The following is a 20,912-nucleotide window of genomic DNA, read 5'->3' as shown; positions in this document are numbered from 1 at the left end:
TCCGTCTCCATAATGGTATGAAACATATCCTCTCTCAAGAAAGCTTTTGCAGTCATGGAGTCTCCACTTAACTCCATCTTTTGTGCCAAGATGAAAGTAGATTTTTCTTTATTAGAATTGGAACATGTGCACATTTTCTTGAGAGCCGAAGACATAGCATGGGGCATGTGATCTGTTCTGCTTATTATTTTAAATATAAGGAGACATGGATGCCAAACTGTCTGAAAAAAGCAGTTATGACAATTAGGCATTTGGTGAAAGCTTTCAGTGTCATAAAAATACCAAAGGACAATATTCACCGCTACACAGGACTGGGAGTATATTTAATGAGCCAAAACACATCATGTGAAAGCAGGTGTCTTTCAGGATTGTCTCAGCTAACCAGTTGCTTGAAACTTGATGCGAAGGATCAGCTGCTCACAGTAGAACAGTACTGTTAAGAAGACTTCTGTCAAACCTGAAGTCAGGAAGAGCTTTGCCTCTGGAGCTGGGACTGGAAATCCATTTTCTGTTCTTCTTGGGCTGATCTAGAAAGGCCAACATCTTAACCCATGTGAGGAATTCATGCTTCTCGGTAATCTGCAATTCTCATCTACTATGTAACAAAGCAGATCAAAGATCTGAAGTCTGCTGAAGCCTGTTGAGTTTTCTCACTGACCAATGCCATTACCAGAGAAGCCAGAGTGAGTTAAAATACTGAAACCACCTTCTGAGTGCCTTGATACAGTGAGACCAAGATTGAGGTTCCAGGACACCAAGGCTAAACTTACTCTCTTAGAAGCATGGCCATTCTTCCCCTACTACTACTTCCATCCAGGGACAGAATCCTGGATGCTCAGAAGCTGATAGCAACTTGGAATCTCCAGCCTGCTTAGCTGGGCTCGAAACAGGAAAATCAGGGCACTAACCTTCAATGTCCTTTAGCCCAGGTGAGAGCAACAATCTCAGTGCTGCTTATGCTCAATACAAAGTCAGGTTAGCAAGTCTTCAAAATCAACATGCCTCAATGTTGGTGATGGATGTTTGGTGCCAAATTCAATTGACAAGGAGTTTAAAAATCTCCCTCGCACCCCCCCATCAGTTAGATTTTGAGGCAGTACTTCCAATCTTTGCAGGCTCCCCTGAAGAAAGAGAAGGAAAAGCACGTGCCTGCTTGAGCTGTGACCTTTGCCCAGTACTGGAGATACTAAACATGGTCATCTGTAATAGTTTACATAAAACAAACTACCAAGGGAAGTGGTGATTTCATCTCTTAAGGTCTTCAAATCAAGACTGGATGCCTTTCTAGAAGATGTGCTTTTGCCAATCAACTTTTTGGGCTCAATACAGTGGTAGCTGGGTGAAATTTAATGGCCTGTGCTATACAGGTCAGACTAGATGATCTAATGGTCCCTTCTGGCCTTAACTCTGTGAAAAAACACTGTACATGAAAAAACACTGGATTTTCTTAGCTACTTCAGCCATGCTACCTGCAGAATTAGAGAACCCATACAAGGAAAAACACCTGCAAAAAAGAGCAATCGTATTAGGACTGGCTTTAGGTGAAGAGGATACAGCCCAAGATGGCTGGGTTCCAGATGATGTCTGCAATGGCAAAGGTATGGATTTTTTTTTTTTAAAATACACAAAAAATCTCTGACTATACACACAAAAAAAGAAAGAGTACTCAAAGGGGCAGAAGAGAGGAGTATTTGGGGCTTGCTTTAATTTTTGCTGCCAGAAAGAACTGAATTTCAGTTGCAGCCATTCCCCTTTATATATTGTCAGAACTCCAAGTGGTCCTTTTCCTGAATCTTTGTCTAACTCACTTGGTGGTGGCAGCAGTACCCATCCAAGGACAAGGAAGGATTTGTGCCTTGGGGAAGTTTTTAACCTAAGCTGGTAAAAATAAGCTTAAGGGGTCTTTCATGCGGGTCCCCACATCTGTACCCTAAAGTTCAGAGTGGGGAGGAAACCCTGACAAATGCTTAATGTGTCTATGTGCAACACGTTCCCTTTAGATAACATTTAAGAACGTGTTCAGGAAGACAGAGGATAATTAAGTCACATAGGTTATGTCAATATTACTTCTTGAAGAAGCTCTCTCTCAGACAACACTGGATGTTTGGTCTCTGCTAGTCAGGTGATTTCTATTACTTTTGTTTGCTGGATCTGTGTATGTTAATACATTAATAGCCGGGTTCTGTACTATGGAGTGCTCCTCAAAAGTTTTATTTTTCTTTCCATGTACATTATGGCGTGCACAAACACAAGTAAAATAAAAAAATTCTTAAATGCATAATCCTTAATACCTAAAATTTGCTGTGACCATATACAGGTATTTCAGTCACCTACATTAATCAAAGAATACAATTCTTTATGGAAAGTGTTCATATCATAACTGACACCCCTACTTGGTAGTCTGAGCAGAAGGGCAAAAGACTGAATCAGCATCAAAACTAGAACTACCTTTGAAAGCAATGAGTGGTCTTTCTCCATGTAAGGGATCAGGCAAGCTGGCAAGATAGCATGGAAATCTTGTAGTGTTGCTGTCTAAGCTGTACCTATTATTGCATTTAGAGAACTTCAATCCTTTCACACCCAATATATTCACTTTGTAAGTTAAAAAACAACAAAAATTGTGATATTTCTAAACACATTTTGAAAAGAAAGTTAATCACACATACTTCATCCTCATTGTATAACACAGGTGGCCAAACTGTGGCTCGTGAGCCACATGCGCCTCTTTTACCCTTAAAGTGCAGCTCGCAGAATGTCCCCACACACACATCCCATTCTCCACCTACCAGATATGAGTCGGGACTCAGGACATCTGCCTTGCAGCGGGTGCTAGGGTTGGGGCTTCTGCCCAGCTGGGAGTGGGGACTCGAGGCTTCTGCCCATTGAGGCTCACCTGCCAGGGTTCAGTGTTTCACCAGGAGTGGGGCTGAAGCCCCAAACCCACTCAGATGCCTCCCGTGGGTCTGAAGGCCTGAGCCCCAGCAGGTGTGCCCCAGCTCTCAAACTTCTGAAAATAGTCGTATGCAGCTCGGGGGGGGGTCAGTAAGTTTGGCCACCCTTGTTAGATAACCATTCCATAAGACAAAACATACTGTAATATTTGTAAACAGATATGATCATGATCTGAGATAATATGGTGTAGGATGACTTTAGAATCAAGAGAATCTTATTTTTATAGTGTTTTAATAACAATTTAATTCAGTGCATAAGTCTTTAGTTTTTGATGAGCGCAGATTAGAATTTGTTTCTTTAACAATCTGCAAACTGGATGATTCAGAGGTAAATACCAATTCATACAAAGATAGTATAGTTGTTGAATACTAGTTTCTGCATTTAAAATGCAACATACCTTTTCCTAAATGTGTGTTTATACTCATGTATCTGGCTGTTCCTGTTAGGCTCTTGTGTTCTCGATATGGTATGTGCTTCTTTGTTTCTGGATCTATATACTCCTTTGCCAAACCAAAATCTATAATATGAATAATTTGCTGGGTTTTGTTTCCTGGTCGTCCTATCAAGAAGTTCTCAGGTTTTACATCTCTGTATATCAAGTTCTTTGAATGGACATATTCCATACGAGAAATCTTTATTAAAGAGAAGAAAGGACAGAGTTTAGTTTAAGCTTCAAATTACCACAAGAAAGCCGTGGTAGATGCAAACAAGTATTGTTACATCAGCTTTATATATATGGAAGTCTTATCACCTTTAAAACAAACTGTAGACAACTGTTTTCCTCTCTACATATCCCTAAATTCCACTTAATGTTGATGAGACATGAGCACGTGTATAGAGGAAAATACACTCCATCACTTGCATATATAAAACAAAAAAAATCTACATTTACAGCTTCATATGAATCACAAAAAAAGAAACAAAGTAAAGTCAACCATGAACAAGCTGTATTGAATGCATTTTCGTGCATGATTGGATATGAAAATAAGACCTGGAATTATGCTGTCTTGCTAACAGCATCAAGGATCCGTAAGGACACACAATGTTCTGTACATATAAATTTTAGCCAGTGCATCACCAATATGAATATAGCTTTCCTCCTAAATGTGTAAATTAAGGTTTGAAAACCATTTTTATATTCGGAAAAGAATGCTTGTTAAATGACTTTGCATTTGTGCTGTTGTAAGCCTTTTTAATGGAATCTTTGTTATTCATGCCATGAAATGGATATCCCCCTCTTCAGTGACATTTAAACAACACTGATTATTTAATTTTAAATGCCATTATTACTGAAATACTGGCACTTAAAATGCTCAAGTGGCTTTTAAAATTTTTACCCATGGTGAAAAAAAAAGTGGTGCGCTATATATCTGGATTTTAAAAGATGCAATTACTTAGTAAATATAAATCTGTGACAATGCAAATAAAACCAATATTATTTGGCTTTTATTCTAATCTAGTTTGATGGCAGGCTACTCAGAAAAATGCCTTGAAACCTCTGATTTTCCATTTAAACAATTTTGCTTGTATCATGCATTTTTGTATTGCCCTTTCCTAATTTTATGACTAAGACAATGTGTGAAGACGGCAAATGCCTATCTTAAGAGTTTAATTTGCTTACTCTAATGGAAACGAGTGTCAAACTGAGCCTTATGACTTTAGGCAATTAAATGAGCTCTTCAAAACAGATACTGAATTTATGCAACTGTCCTCAAAGACTAAGGCAAAAATTATGGCACAGAAAAAAATGACAACTAAGTAATATTTCATTGTTGTGTGTCCTTTAAAGGACTGCAATACAGCCAACACAATTTAAGAGATTGTAAACCAGAGGTGGGCAAACAACGGCCCGCGGAACCATCCTTGAGCTGCCGGCTGGGGAGGCTAGCCCCCGGCCCCTCCCCCTGCTGCGCTGCCAGCATGCTGACCCGCTGCTCCTGCCGGGCAGCGCGGTGGCGTGGCTGGCTCCGGCTGGGCAGCGAGCTCCTGCTGCTCTGAGCGGCATGGTGAGGAGGCAGGAGGTTGGATAAGGGGCAGGGACTCCCGGGGGGGCAGTCAGAGGACAGTTGGATAGGCGTGGGAGTCCTGGGGGGCCTGTGAGGGGGTGGGGGTGTGGATAGGGGTCGGGGCAGTCGGGACAGGGGGGGTTGCATGGGTCAGGGGTTCTTGAGGGGGCAGTCAGGGGACAGGGAGCAGGGGCAATTAGATAGGTCGGGGGTTCTGAGAAGAGCAGTCAGGGGGCGAGAAGTGGGAAGGGGTGTATAGGGGGTGGGGACCAGGCTCTTTGGGGAGGCACAGCCTTCCCTACCCGGCCCTCCATACAGTTTTGCAACCCTGATGTGGCCCTCGGGCCAAAAAGTTTGCTCACCCCTGTTGTAAACTATAGATCCTTTATCAGATAAATTAGTATTTAATCTACTACAAAGACTGTCCACATACTGGACTAATGAATACGCTCAAATTATTAAATATATAAATTCACATATGTTTATACTTACCAGCTGTATAGCTATCATAAGAACGGTTTTAAGAGAAAACGTCCTATCACACAGGTCAAATAGGTCTTCCAAGCTAGGTCCCAGTAGTTCTAGCACCATGGCATTGTATTTGCCACAAGGTCCAAAATAGTAAACCTGAGGTATACCGTCTGGAAAAGAAAAAATATACATATGTGTGTGTGTGTGTGTGTATATATATATAATTAATTATAGAGTACTTACCTAAATGTAAACATATACCTTATTTCTTGCTTACAGCAATATTCATTTTAAGGCTTATTAGTTGGATCTACACTTTAAAACTTATCTGTCTGATAAAAGAACTGATATTAAAACTGTATGAAAAAATTATTAGTGTTAAAGCAGTTAACTTCATTATTCCTGCTGTATCCATTTCATAGCTTCTTCTGGAAACTAGGTATTTGACAATTTTGAAAGAATTAAAGCCTTTTTAAAAAAAAGCTACCTATTACATTTTAAGTGCAAATTCAATTCATGAAACTTTATTTCAACTATTGTTCTTTGTCCCAGAATGAATAAAAGTAATTTTGTTTGTTTTTAAACAACAAAAATCAGATTTTCTTAAAGTGGATTTTTTATATAATTCAAATACATTTTCCTTTTTAAAAAATAAGTGTGTTTAAAATTTAAATTTGAAATCATGACAAGCTATGTTAAGGTCTAAACATTATAATTTATTAAAATCATTTACATAAATAAAATGGACTGCATCAATGAGCCCTCCTCAAATAATAATGAGATAAAGGGTGCTGCTCTTTTTAGTTACATAAAGAATCAAGTGAAAAACACTTAATTTCTGAGGTCAACTCAGCCTTTATAAAACAGGTCACAATTTCATGTACTGCATTAAATATCTGTATTATTTTCAGTCTTTACAACAGAGCGAATGATGGTATTTACATTTTTCCAAACGTTAAGTACTTTCAATTGCTGTTGTGCACAAAAGATTTTGCCTGAATTATTTTTGGTTTCAGTTTAGCAAGCAGGTGCAGAGAACACTTCCTTCATCTGGACTAGTTAGAAATCACTTGGGAGTTGAAAAAGCAGGAAAGCTTATTTTCTTCTTCCAATTTTCAAAGATATTCAGGCACCTAAATATGCAGATGGATGCCTAGTGGGATTTTCAATGGAAAACAATGGGAGTTAGGTACCTAACCATGATTTTTTTTTAAGTTTCTTTTATGCTGTTAACATCATCTTTCATCATTAAAACTGGAGAACTAAACTTTAAACTTTATGCTATTGATATTTTGCATTTGTCTTAGCTTAGACAGGAAGAAACAAGCCAATACCTAATCCATTTCATTTCTGGTCTCTTATGCAGTAGCACAAAATAGCAATGCTGGATTGCAAAATATGTATGGGAAGATTTGTTAGAAAATCCTTATCAATAATTTATTTTTATTTAAGTTCATGGAAACATTTTGACTTTTGCAAACCTTGTTTTTACAAAACCTAAATTTAAAGTCATGCGTGTTCTGGCAATATCTCTTCAACATTATGAATTTAATACGCACGATGCAAGTCTTAGGCCTGGGCTACAGGGGAGGAGGGGTTTTCGAACTAAGATACACAACTTCAGCTACACTATTCGTGTAGCTGAAGTCACAGTATCTTAGTTCGACTTACCTGGCCGTCCTCACGGCGGCAAGTCAACCACGGAGGCTTCCCAGTCGACTCCGCGTACGCCTCCTGCCAAGGTGGAGTACAGGCATCGATTTGGGGATCGATTTATCGCGTCTAGACGAGACGCAATAAATCGATCCCTGATAGATCGATCACTACCCGCTGATATGGCGGGTAGTGAAGGCGTACCCTAAGCTGCATGGATCTTGCTCACTTTTGAGATTTAGCATCTAAATTAAGTCCTATTTGTTTTACAAAAATCTACTTTTTACTAAAATATGTAGGAAACTGAATAGTACAAGGATACTTTAAAAAAAAAAAAGTTCATTTATGTAGGCATCCAGTTTTCCTATTATTTTTTTCCATAAATGCCAGGTAGAATGAATGAGGCATTATTATAGGCTATCTAAAAATAATTAATTTTGGTGACTACTAGATTTCTTCATCTCACTCAACCAGAAACATTAACAGAAAACACACACAGGAATGTGTATTTCTCAACACAGCATCCAGTGCTGTAGCCATAAAAGTATCTTTTGGAAGTAACACAGTTACATTAATAAAATCCTGTGTGCTGAGTTGAGAAAATCTGTTACTGAGTTTGCATTACTGGCCATGTCTACACTAAAAGCACTTTCCCAGTATAGCTATACCAGTATACTCTATCAGTAAAGTGCTCCTAGTGTGGATGCAGTTTATATAAGCAAACTGCTATTTTACTGGTATAACTGTCAACTACATAATGGCCAACATAATGGCTTTTGCTGGCACAGTTGTGTCAGTTGGTGATCACACTTCTTCACACCCTTGACCGACATATCTTTGCCAGCAGAAGTTTGCAATGTAGACATCACCACCTTCCGTTGGCCACATGACCGCCTTAAATTACTGATTCACATAAGAATTAATTACTTTATCAACATACTTTCTGAATGGAAACATTTGATAGAATAAATTTAGAAATTAAATGAAGACTGTAACCACTTTTAACACTTTAAAACAGTGTTCAGTCTCACTTACAGAACTGTAATTACAGCTTATTTGGGATCTTTATACTGTTCTCACTCTCTCGTTCATATCTCTTTTCAGTTTATTGGTACTAAGAATAGCACATAGACTCTATGGATAGTAACAGAACAACATGATCCTTTGCACTTCCTAGAGATCTTCCTGGGATCTACAATTAGAAAGCATGCTGGCAAACTCAAAAACTGGGATGTTAATAGGATTATTTTTATGTTACCCTAGACCTTATTCAAAATGTACTTCACTTAATCTTTTTCCAATTCTTTCTATGTTTGAGTGGTATATTTGATAAGAAATGTCTATTGGCATTTCAATTTAACTCTTTATGGGGGTTTTAACATAGTCTTTGTCAAGGCATTGAGACTAGAAGTGAAGACAGTCTTCCATTATTCTCACGTAAGTATAATGTAGAATACACCCAAATATATTGCTTTGATCCCAAATCTCAGACACTATCACCGTATTAAAAAGCCGTTAGATGAAAACCCATTTGGGTACTAGCATACAAGAATACAAAATATCTAATTTTGATTCAAAATCTCTATATATCTAATATTCTCAAAAAATAATATTTTTTCTAGCTTAATATGATTTATCCAAAGCTGTAATGCAGCCATGGACATATTTCTCCTTAGAGATCACCAGCTGGGTACAACAAACATGTTGTACTCACTGTGTCTACTTGATTCTTTTTTTAAAAAATTACTTTTTAAACTCATACTATAAATGCTCACAAATTCTGTTGCTAATTTTTGTGTTTTTATAGTAACCTTTTCCTATTTTGTTTCATGTTTTTTCTTGTCGGTCACTCTGTTAAAGACTCATAAAAAGCATAAAAATGACTAATTGACTACACATGGGAAACTATGAAACAGATTATACATGAAGTACTGTAATATACGCAACGTGATAAAAGTTTTTCTTTATAATCTTTCACTTATAGTACTCTTAAGTAATACTTTCAATAGTAAGTAAAAAATTCAGACCCAACATGTGGTTTAAAATTTTCTAGGAACACTATCTATCTTCACAGACAAATATACATAAAGATAGAGTTACAGTTGAGAGTACATATCACTAATTAAAGGTAAAAATCCATTAAAGTGATTATGTAATTATCCCAAGAACAAATATTCTAAATTTCATGGATTTATAGGTAAGGATAAACTCAAAAGAAACCCGAACATGTGAAGGTATAAAAATGCTGTTAAGGCATCAAAGCAATCTTAAATCTGCCCTGTAGTGATGTCACACAATAACCATACAATTATGACTGCTGCATATTAGTGCTTGTGGTCTAGAATTAAACTGATTTCTAAAGGCACATTACATATTTTTCATTTTTTTCCTCATGATGTCACTACAAGATAGAACTAAGTTGTTTAGGTGTCTTAACTATGCACCCATCTTTTCTGACCCAGAATCTACAACTGGTTCTGTGTAGCTGTCCTGCAACTAAAATCCAGGAATCCTTTGCAGGTGGTCTAACATTTGAAGGTCTAACACTTTAGCCTTGTAGCAGGCCCTTGCATGTGGGCATGTGTGGGTGGTATCTGACTGTGGGTGCCACAAATGTAGCAATGGAAGCAGTTGCCACCCTCCATATGTGCCCCATTGAAAGCATCTTTCCTCCTTTTTCGCTTGTTACAGGTGGTTGTAGTAAGAACCATTTTGCTAGACCATAACAGCAAACCAGTTTGGTTGCTTTTCCACCTTCTGAAAACAATTAAGGGCTTTATTAGCTCACAAATGTACCACTTTATCTAGATTGCTATAGTTAAAGTAATAAAACCTCCCCAGCGTGGACACAATTATACCAGTACGTAAGTATTTATATCAGTATAGCTTATTTACATAAGGGAAAGGGTATACGCTATACCAGCATAAGGTACATTCGTACCATTATAATTGTACACATGCTACCGCAGTGACCACAAAAAACACAAACAAAAACAAAAACAAACAAACAAAAATCATACCCTAGCTTATAGACCAGACCTAAGTCTATGGCTTTATATATACGAAAAAGGATATCGTAACTCAAAATTTTAAGTGGTTTGTTTCCATTTTCTGGAACCCAAACCCAAACTTCTGGCTTATCCAATGGACCTGTAGGTGCAGAAATCCAAGAATGAGAGCCAGATGATTTAAAGAAAGAGGAGGCATAGACAGTTGAAGATATAAAAAGAGAAAAAAAGAGTAACTGTAACGGGACAAATTGACATGCATGGAACATGTTTATGGCAAGGAAAAAATCATACGTTTAGAATTTTCTATTTCTGTATGTGTACCTACAAGAGTGGCGAAGTTGGGAAAGCAAAAACACATTTTTCACATCAAGTACTTTTTTCTAACAAAAAATGCAGCAACTGAACATTCCATAACGATCATTCAGCTGAGGAATGTTTAGCACAAGATAAAACTGTTGCAAGCAAACAGCTTGAAGGGGGGAAAAGAAAAGTTGAGAATAATGAAAACGATAGTCCACAAAGTACTTAGTATAGTTTAACACTTCACAGAATTGAAGATACATCTTGTTAAAAAATATTGTTGCGTACACCACCAGAGTTAAAAACGGAACTATTTTTATTATCACTGGATCACAAGTAAGAGATTTGTTAACTCCAGAGTCTCAGGAATTGTTCATCTCCACTGCCATCTTTGTTGCCCGTAAATACTGCTTTTCAATATGTTTGTAGTATTTTAAGGCATTCAAAATACTTGTGAAAAACCTATGGAAACTAGCAGGCTTTTTTGGGTTTCCTTTAGAGTTATGTAGTTCATTTCTACAGCTACATGCTGGTTACGGAGGAAACAGCTGTAGAATGGAATTTGCTTGGCTGCATTGTCAGATATGTAGGCAGAGTTAACAATGGCAGTCGTGTATGGGAGATGTGCCAAAACATGTCCATAACTCCTTTTTTCTACTTCGCAATGTTATGGAGGCATTGGCAGACACTATACAATAAGAATAAGTCCGTTTTTACAGTCAAAAACAGACTTTAAATCCCTCTTAGACATGCCAAGTGTAAAACTGGTTGTGTTTAACATCATTTATTCTAAAGGCATAGATTGAATTTTGGGGAAATCTGAAGTTAATTTAAAGTTGGTGAAATATTATAAACATGTCTACTGTTATGGAGATCACCAAACCAGACAGACAATCGCTATCCAAAAGAATAAATGGACACAAATCAGACATCAAGAATTATAACATTCAACAACCAGTTGGAGAACACTTCAACCTCCCTGGTCACTCAATTTCAGACCTAAAAGTTGCAATTCTCCAACAAAAAAAACTTCAAAAACAGACTCCAACGAGAAACTGCAGAACTGGAATTAATTTGCAAACTGGACACTATTAAATTAGGCTTGAATAAAGACTGGGATTGGATGAGTCATTACACAAAGTAAAACTATTTCTCCATACTAATATTTTTTGTCAACTATATGAAATGGGCCATCCTGATTATCACTACAAAAGGTTTTTTTTCTCCTGCTGATAACAGCCCATCTTAATTAATTGATCTCGTTACAGTTGGTATGGCAACACCCATTTTTTCATGTTCTCTGTGTATATATATCTTCCTACTGTATTTTCCACTGCATGCATCCGATGAAGAGGGTTTTAGCCCACGAAAACTTATGCCCAAATAAATTTGTTAGTCTCTAAGGTGCCACAAGTACTCCTCATTTTTTTGCTGATACAGACTAACATGGCTACCACTCTGAAACAAAGTAAATTAGTGTTCTCTTTTTCTAAAAGCAATGAACATTGTTATGAACACACTAAACCTCTGTGGCTGATTAATTTAAAATAATGTCTTTGTTTCAGTGACTTAAATATGTAGTAATCTGGAATGATTACTTTATGAAGGCTTAAGAGTACATTTAAAATATAAAGTCAGTTTAGAAATACTGATTAAGAAAATGTAAAACAGAGAAGAGCTGCATCATGTATTCCATAATATTTAATGTTGTATTCAGCAGGACAACTGACTTGCCCTTCCCACAAAGTTTTTGCAAATAAATCTCTGACAAACTTCAGGGTATATCAAAATACCTGTGACTGACATTTTTTATTCACAAATTTAGTGCTTTTCATTAGGTACCTTCTGCATGTCCAATCCTCACCATCTGGCCTGCAGTGGAAAACATGCTCCATTTTGTTTTGAAAAAAACCATTCTTCTGCAATTTCTTTCTAATGTCCTTTGCTTCATTTGGGTTCAGGGATTTGGCTGGAAGGGGGTGAGCAGAGAGGGGGAGGGAAGAGAGGAGCAAGACAGTGGGGGCAGGGGAGCCTGGAAGGGGGTGAGCAGAGAGGGGGAGGGAAGAGAGGAGCAAGACAGTGGGGGCAGGGGAGCCTGGGACAGAGCAGGGGTGGAGTATGGGCGGGGCCACAGGCAGAAGAGGTGGGCTGGGGAGCTAGACTCCCCAAGCAGCAGCTTCACCCACTGCCCATGACAGCACCTAAGAGCGGATCCGCTCCCACACACCCAGCATGCACTGCAGTCTCCTTAGGCAGGGGCCATATTCACAGAGTCAAATGTGCTGACACCACGCATTCTGCGTGAGGGAGAGGATACGGGGGTCTCTGCGGGGAACTGTGACTCTCCGTGCACCGTGAGGCAGGCTGGGCGACTCTGTGTCCTTGCTGCCTCGTCCCTCCCCTACCCCCCATAACCATTAACTGATATGTCAGTTAATGGTTGTTAGCCAAGATGGTCAGAGATGCAGCCCCATGCTCTGGGTGTCCCCATCCCTCTGACTGCCAGAAGCTGGGACTGGATGACAGGGGATGGATCACTTGATAACTGCCGTTCTGTTCATTCCCTCTGAAGCATCTGGTATTGGCCACTGTCAGAAGACAGGATACCAGGCTAGATGGACCACTTGTCTGACCTGCAGTATGTCCATTCTTATGTTCTTAAGGGTGGTTACTGGTTGAGTTACCTTTGATATCTCAATGGTCTAGGACTCTCGGCATGGCATAGACATATGCCTTGCTGTTGCATGCATGTAAGCCATTAAGTCAAAACGGTTGAGAATTTAAGAACTGGATTATAACAGTCCACAAATCTGTGATTAGGCTTCTTATGGCTAATGCTGGCTATGCATTTTGCATAAGTATGACATCAATTACTTGTTTGTGAACAGAAACTATAGGAGCGATTATGCAAGCAAATATTCAGACAGCCTACCATAATGAACCTGGAAGAACATAAGCAAACAATTGCTGTGGAAGGCTGATTTATTACGTATTTACAACAACAGAGTACTGAACACAAAGCATAATGCTGTATGTGCAGTAAGCATTAACTATATTTGAACATAATATTCTTAAATACTCAACTTACGTTTAGCCTATTTTATAATATTCTTTGTTTATAATTGTTGACTTAAAGGTTTAATCATTTAATTCCATGGTTAATTTAATGGTTTTTGTTCTTGTTTATTGTTGACAGTGCATTTCAATTTCTTTGTATTTAACTTCCTGTAGTTTATATAAAAAAGAAAAAACCGTTTGAGCTGCACATTTCCTTTTTTTGAACTGTTCACTATATACTTTAAAGTAATCTGAATACCAGAATGAAAGCTATTTGTTTGACCTTGAAGGTTCAGTTTAAGGAGACTTATAAAAGGATTATAATAGGGAAAACTGAGATTAAATAGTGAAGATAGCCAAAGTTATTTTAGAATTCCCATTTGGAATGACTACCTGCACTGAGGATTAGAGCCCTCGTGGGTAAAAGTTATTGTTGAGGCCAATAGGGTATTGTTATCTCAATGTTTACAGATAAAAGGGAGAAGTATGCCCTACTCCATCACTATTTCGATAATCCCTTAACTCTCCTCCAATATTGATAGTCTTTGCTGAGAAGTGAGTTGTGACTAATAGCAGGCAGCTGCAGTGAGCTCATTACTTTCACAAAAAACACTGTGGTATATTAATATACAGGAAAGTATCAATAATTAAAACTAAATTACAGTACACTTGTCAGAATAAATCAGATTATATTTATGAACTATCAGATTTTTTATTTTTTTTAAAGTCCAGAATTGAAATTTTTCTTACTGATCACTAGTCTAAGATCAGTATTTAGAAAAGTTTTTTTGGTACATTTATGCTGGTCCACCAAAGAGTTTTTAGCTGTGAGAAGGGGTGAATTAAAGGCATTAAAACTCATTATTGTGATTACTTTCTCACCTTCTTCCCACTTTCAATTGTAACATAATTCTAGCAGCCACCCTAACAAGTTGTTTTAGAATTACGAATTTTCTGTTTAGTCAGAAAATGCATCAAGCATCTCTTGCATATGGAGATGGGATATTATTGATTTTTAATTGCTGTACTTTAAGACTCAACCATGACAATCTGTCTTCCAAATCCTACATAACCCTTTTCAGGTCCACTAGAGTCAATCATTAACCCTCAATTCCACTGTGCCAGCCACTTGAGTGGTGAGCAACTGCAGATCTCAAGTAATTTGCTTTTGTGGAGCTGCAAGCTTTGATAACTAACCCTTTCAGCAGCTGCCTCCTCTACAGAACTTGAACCCACCTTTTTGGTTTCCCCTATAACACCCACCTTTTTCATAGATTCTCAGAGATAAGACCAGACAGATAATTAGATTACCTCCTCTGTATCGTCCATTACATTTCAGCCAGTTACTCTTACATTGAGTCCAGTATCATGCATTTGGCTAAAGCGTATCTTCCAGAAAGGCATCCAGTTTTGATCTGAAGACATTAAGGGATGAAGAATCCACCAGGGTAGATGGCAATGTGTTCCAATGGTTAATCTTCCTCTATTATATTTGTGCCTGTTTCCAATTTGAATTTATCTGACTCCCAACCACTGGTTTTTGTTATGCCTTTCTCTGCTAAATTAAGAAGCCCTTTAGTATTGTCTCCGCATGAAGGTACTTATACCCTGTAATCAAGTCACCTCTCAAATCCTCTTTTTGATAAAATAAGCAAATTGAACTCTAGGTCTCTCACTGTAAGACATTTCTCCAGCCCTCAAATAATGTTGGTGGCTATTTTCTGCACCCACTCCAATTTGTCAACATCCTCTTTAAAATGTTGACACCAGAACTGTACACAGTATTCCAGTATTGGTTTCACCAATGCCGTGGGATACAAAGATAAAAATAATCTTTCTACTTCTATTCACTACTCTTGTTTATACATCCAAAGATCACGTTTAGCTGTTTTTGCCACAGAATCACATTAGGAGCTCATGTTCAGCTGCTTGTCCACTACAACCCCTGAACCTTTTTCAGAGTCCCTTCCTTCATTCCAGGACAGAGATCCCCATTCTGTAGGTATGGGTTACATTCCTTGTTTCTAGGTGTACAACTTTGCATTTGGTTGTATGGCTATTCTGTCATTATTTACAACTCCCTCCATTTTTACATAATCCACAAATTTTATCAGCAGCGATTTTATATTTCCAAATCATTGATGAAAATGTTGGACAGCATTGGGCCAAATATAAATGCCTCCAGAGCCTCACTAGCAACAGCCCTATTTGATGAGGATTCTTCACTGACAAAAACTTTGGGTCTGTTAGCCAGTTCTTAATCCACTTGGTGTATTTCATTGATGCTGTATATTGCTAATTTTCAAAATCAGAACTTCATGCAGCACTAACTCAAATGTGTTACCAAAGTTGAATACGTTTATAGAGTTACCTTTACCAACCAAATTGATAATCTCTAAGAATTAAATCAGGTTTGACAAGACCTATTTTCCACAAGAGCATGTTGACTGGCATTAAAATATATTCCTATTCTTTAGTTTTCAGTTGAATCCCATATCCATATTTCCATTATTTTGACTGGGACTGATATCAGGCTAACAAGCCTATAGTTACCCATGTCATCACACTTACTCTTTTTGAATACTAGCACAACGTTAGCACTCTTCTGGAATATTCATGGTATTCCAAGATGTATTACAGATTAATATCAGCAGAACAAATCTCCTCAACCAACTCTTTTTAGAACTCTCTGGAGCAAGTTACCTGGACCTGCTCATTTCAAAATGGTTACCCCAAAGTAAATGTTAGCATCCTGCATAGTTACTAACGGACTGGAAAGTACTTCTTCATACTCATGTGATACAAGTACATCACCCTGCTCCTTTCCAAATACAGAACAGAAATAAAGACTTATGCCTTTTCCACATCATTAACAATTTTGCCATCTCCATCTATGCCACTGCTAGGATTTCTTTTGTTCCTAACATTTTTAAAAACTCCTTGCTGTCCCTATTCCTGCCACCCAGAGATTTTTTCCTCAGGTCTTCAGCTTCCCCTATCAATTTTCTGCATTTCAGAATTTGAAATTTATATCGACTGCTATTTCTTCTTTTTTCTATTTGCTACATATTGATTTTTTTTAGCCTCCAACTCCTGCCTTTTCTTTGCTACTGAACCAGTATAGGCTTTTAGCCATTGCTGCCCTTCTTGCTTCATTGTGAAATTTTGGTTTTTGGGCTATGTCAAACTATTGAAGAACTCCAAATTTTCATTCACATTTTTCTAAGTTTTGGCCTCATAATTAAGCCTGCTCATAAGTTTCCTCAGCCTTAGAAAGTTATCTCTTTTGAAGTACCAAGTACATACATTACTGGTTGGGTCTATCCTCAAGTTGCCCATATGTATATGTAATGTAATCAAGTCATAACCACTGGTAACTACGCAACTAGCTTCCAGTCCAGTGACTAATTCATCTTTATCCATTATAAATAGGTACAAAATAAAGTTACCTCATGCTGGGTATAATACCTTTTGTGTTAGAAAATTATCTACAGTTTTTAGAAACTTTCAGTGCCTCCTCCCAATTTCCTGATCATTGCAGTAGCTCAGAGCCTCTCCAAGTCTTTCCCTAAGCCTACATAGGCCCCAGTGCCATCCACTCCATTTGGCAAGAACTCAGGTGAAGTCCCAAGGTCACCCTGTACATATATGCAGTGTAAAGATGGTCCTACCATTAGTGCTTGTATTTCCATCAACCTCCTAGCAATGTTATTGTTACTAAAAAGGCTGTTTTGATGGCTAGATGGAAGAGGGAACATGTAGCTAGCAATTCAAAAAGGTGGATCCATCAAACTTGTCAACACAATGTTGAAACTCCAAGGAGGTGGCTCCCTGTCTAGCAGATATATCTGCATAAGCACTATGTAAGAGTTACGCATTGACAGTCCGTTTTAAGAAATGAAACGCAATAATAACACGTATCAGTTCGACAAATTAAAGAAAACGTTCAATAAAAATGTAATTGCATACATAGGAAACAAAAACTTCTGCATTCACCTTTCCTATTTTTTGGATACTTTTAATTTTTAAATTAAAAACCCTTCAATATACTTGTAATAAGTATACACATTAAAATGAATAGAAGAAAAATGTTTTAAAGCAAAAGGGTTTATAGGCTATTTAAAAATTTCTTTCATGGCTTGTTTAATTTGGGCATCTATCAAGGGCCCAATCCAAACAGTCAATAATCCTTACTCGATCACGAACAGTTTTGTAGTCTAATTTTTCCCCTACAAGGTTAAGAGTTAGAACACAGAAGTGTACAATTCCTGGGTTTTCAAGTCAGTCCAAATTAGCTTAAGATCTATAGAGAATATCCTGTCATAGAAAAGCATTTAAACAGCTCTTCCACCCTTTTAAAATGAAGTCTCAATTTAGGTCTTAAGACTAATGAAACTGTATATACCACTAGAAATCTAAAAGTAACTTATTTGTAAATTGCCAATGATAATTTTATTTCAACTCCACTTTGCTATTTCAGTAGCGTAACTGCATAATTTCTTGTCACACTAATACATAATTCATGTGACTATAGAAGAAAATGAACCTCACGTCAGATTTTAGAACAGAATTAGCATGCAGTGTCACCTTTTGTTTTACTTTAAGATGGTAAATAAATATTTACAACAACTGCAGAGTTCTTAATTGAATACAAAAAAATCAATCTTGGTATGCAGCTGCTAAGTACAACACGCATATTGAATCCTACCACTATCAAACAATGTCCTCACAGAGTTACTGCCTTGTACTAAAAAAAATCCAAACTGTCATATTAGGCCAGAATACTACACCTATAAAATTCTTCTCTTTTCTGTACTTCCACCCGTTCACCTACTCAGCAGTTAACCACTGTGGTTCTACGGGAAACTTTCAAACCTACCTTAAATTCATACTGTGAGTGTTTCTACCATCTTTGCTAATTACCAGTGTATTAAACCATGCAATTTGTGCTCATGTCCCATCTTTTATTATTTGACCTCTAACTAAAGTTATAGGACCAAACAAGACACCGTGTATGGAAAATCCACTGAGCTCCAATTACAGCCTGTACTGTGCTCCTGCAAATAAGACAACTAATTCCCAAAGCAAGAAACTAATATGATGACAGGATTATAATTTTACTGAAGAACAGGAGAGGATAGGATGGAGAAAGCTGTTATAAAAATAAGTCTTCAGTAGCAGCAAAGGAAACTAAGAATAATGGCGAAGTAAAATTTTGTCCATACATTTTTTAAAAGTTCAATGTGTTGTGAAAGTTGTTTAAGATGAAAATCATTCTGAAGGAGCTCAAGAGCTCAGATCAGCTCTCTTTAAAATGCCTCATGGCCCGAAGAGACAAGGTGGGTGAGATAATATCTTTTATTGGACCAACTTCTGTTAGTGAGAGAGAAGCTTTGAAGTCACACACAGCTCTTCATGTCTGGGGAAGGAACTCCTAGCATCACAGCAAAACACAAGATGGAACAGATTATTCAGGAAATTAGTTAGCACATACTGTAGAGAACCATTCATGGCCCAAACTCAGACTAATAATTTCCTTGAAAAATTAGAACCATAAGTAGAACAAAACAGAAAAGGGCTATATCCATTTTGAGACAGACAAGCATTAACCCATATTTTTGGGTCTAAATTTGGCTTAGGTTCCATATACACTAGACAAGATAAACTGCAGTAGAGACTAGCCTAGAGGGCCAAATTTACTATAATAATCATTTTGTACAATGAATTCTGAAGTAATTGCATTTTTAAAATGTATTTATAATTTCAAGAGTCAAACCCTGCTATAACAAGCTCTATAAAATTCAAGGGAGTGGGGGGGGGGGGAATTAATGTTAATTTTAAAAAGGAAGAATCAAGTAGAAGCACACATCAAAAGTACTGCATCGCTTACCTTGATTCTAATAAAGTAGCTACATTTTACTTGTTGTATGCAAAAAGGGAATCTGAGGAATTTCTTTTAAAAACACAACAGACTGGAAGTACCGACAACAAGCAGAGAAATAAATTGCCACATTAGTAACATTCCTTATAAACATTCTGTTTATAGTTTTTATTGGATTTTATTTGTTAAGGTAACAGCTAACCAAATAAGTATTTGAATTCTGTTCCTACAGATTTATGTGGACATAAGCTTTGGTGGGTAAAAACCCCCACTTCTTCAGATGCATGGAGTGAAAATTACAGATGCAGGCATAAATATACTGATACTGAAGAGAAGAGAGTTACCTTACAACTGGAGAACCAGTGTTGAGAAGGCCAATACAGCCAGGGTGGATGTGGTCCACTCTCAATAATTGATGAGGAGGTGCCAATACCAAGAGAGGGAACCAGAAAAACCACCACCACAGAAACACTAACCCAGGAACCAACCCCTGTAATAAACCCCGTTGCCTACTCTGTCCCCATATCTACTCTAATGACACCATCAGAGGACCCAACCACATGAGCCACACCACCAGGGACTCATTCACCTACACATCTACAAAGGTGATATATGCCATCACGTGCCAGCAATGCCCCTCTGCCATGTACATTGGCCAAACCGGACAGTGTCTAGGTAAAAGAATAAATGGACACAAATCAGACATCAGGAATGGTAACATACAAAAGCCAGCAGAACACTTCAGTCTCCCTGGACATTCAATAACAGATTTAAAAGTAGCCATACTTCCAGAAAAAACAAAACAAAACAAAACAAAACAAAAAACCTTCACAAACAGACTTCAGAGAGAAACTGCATCAGAGCTACAATTCATTTGCAAATTTAATACCATTAATTTAGGCTTGAATAGGGACTGGGAATGGCTGGCTCACAACAAAAGCAATTTTTCCTCTCTTGGTATTGACCCCTCCTCGTCAACTATTGGGAGTGGACCACATCCACCCTGACTGTATTGGCCTTCTCAACACTGGTTGTCCAGTTGTAAGGTAACTCTCTTCTCTTCATGTGTCAGTATATTTATATCTGCGTCTGTAATTTTCACTCCATGCATCTGAAAAAGTGGGGTTTTTACCCATGAAAGCTTATGCTCAAATAAATCTGTTAGTCTTTAAGGTGCCACCGGACTCCTTGTTGTTTTTGTGGATACAGACTACATGGTTACCCCTGTGATAATTGTGTTCCTAGTGACTCATCTACAATACCAAGTCTTCTCTGTAAACCATAGTATAAATTTACAGCCTCACAGAAATGTTTTGAGTAAAAGTGAATGCTATACTAGCCTTGTTAATAATGCACACAATACCAAGAGCCCAGCCTCCTGGAATAAAAATTGCACATATTATGACAAATTTATACATTTAAAGAAAGAACATTAATGGTTCAAACAATTGATACAAGTTTGTCCCAAATAAAGCTAATCACAAAAACTAACCTAGTGGGAATCAGTACATGGATTACAACAGTGGTTCTCAAACTTTTGTGTTGGTGACCTCTTTCACACAGCAAGTCTCCAAGTGTGAC

The 20,912-nt window shown here is 37.7% G+C and overlaps 1 protein-coding gene across 15 annotated transcripts in view; it reads right to left on the bottom strand.

The window, feature by feature from the left end:
* Positions 1-20,912, bottom strand: part of CSNK1G3 (casein kinase 1 gamma 3) — a 167,661-nt gene that overhangs the window by 57,580 nt on the left and 89,169 nt on the right. For all 15 annotated transcript variants that reach the window (XM_043547565.1, XM_043547573.1, XM_043547576.1 and 12 more), the window contains 2 exons: positions 5,451-5,599; positions 3,350-3,584 (listed from right to left, as the gene is read on the bottom strand). In XM_043547565.1, coding sequence (XP_043403500.1) covers positions 3,350-3,584; positions 5,451-5,599 — 384 coding nt within the window. The remainder of the gene's footprint in view (positions 1-3,349; positions 3,585-5,450; positions 5,600-20,912) is intronic.

The sequence above is a fragment of the Chelonia mydas genome, chromosome 5 (assembly GCF_015237465.2).
Source record: "Chelonia mydas isolate rCheMyd1 chromosome 5, rCheMyd1.pri.v2, whole genome shotgun sequence".
NCBI lineage: Eukaryota > Metazoa > Chordata > Testudines > Cheloniidae > Chelonia > Chelonia mydas.
This window is presented reverse-complemented; position numbering and strand designations above follow the sequence as displayed.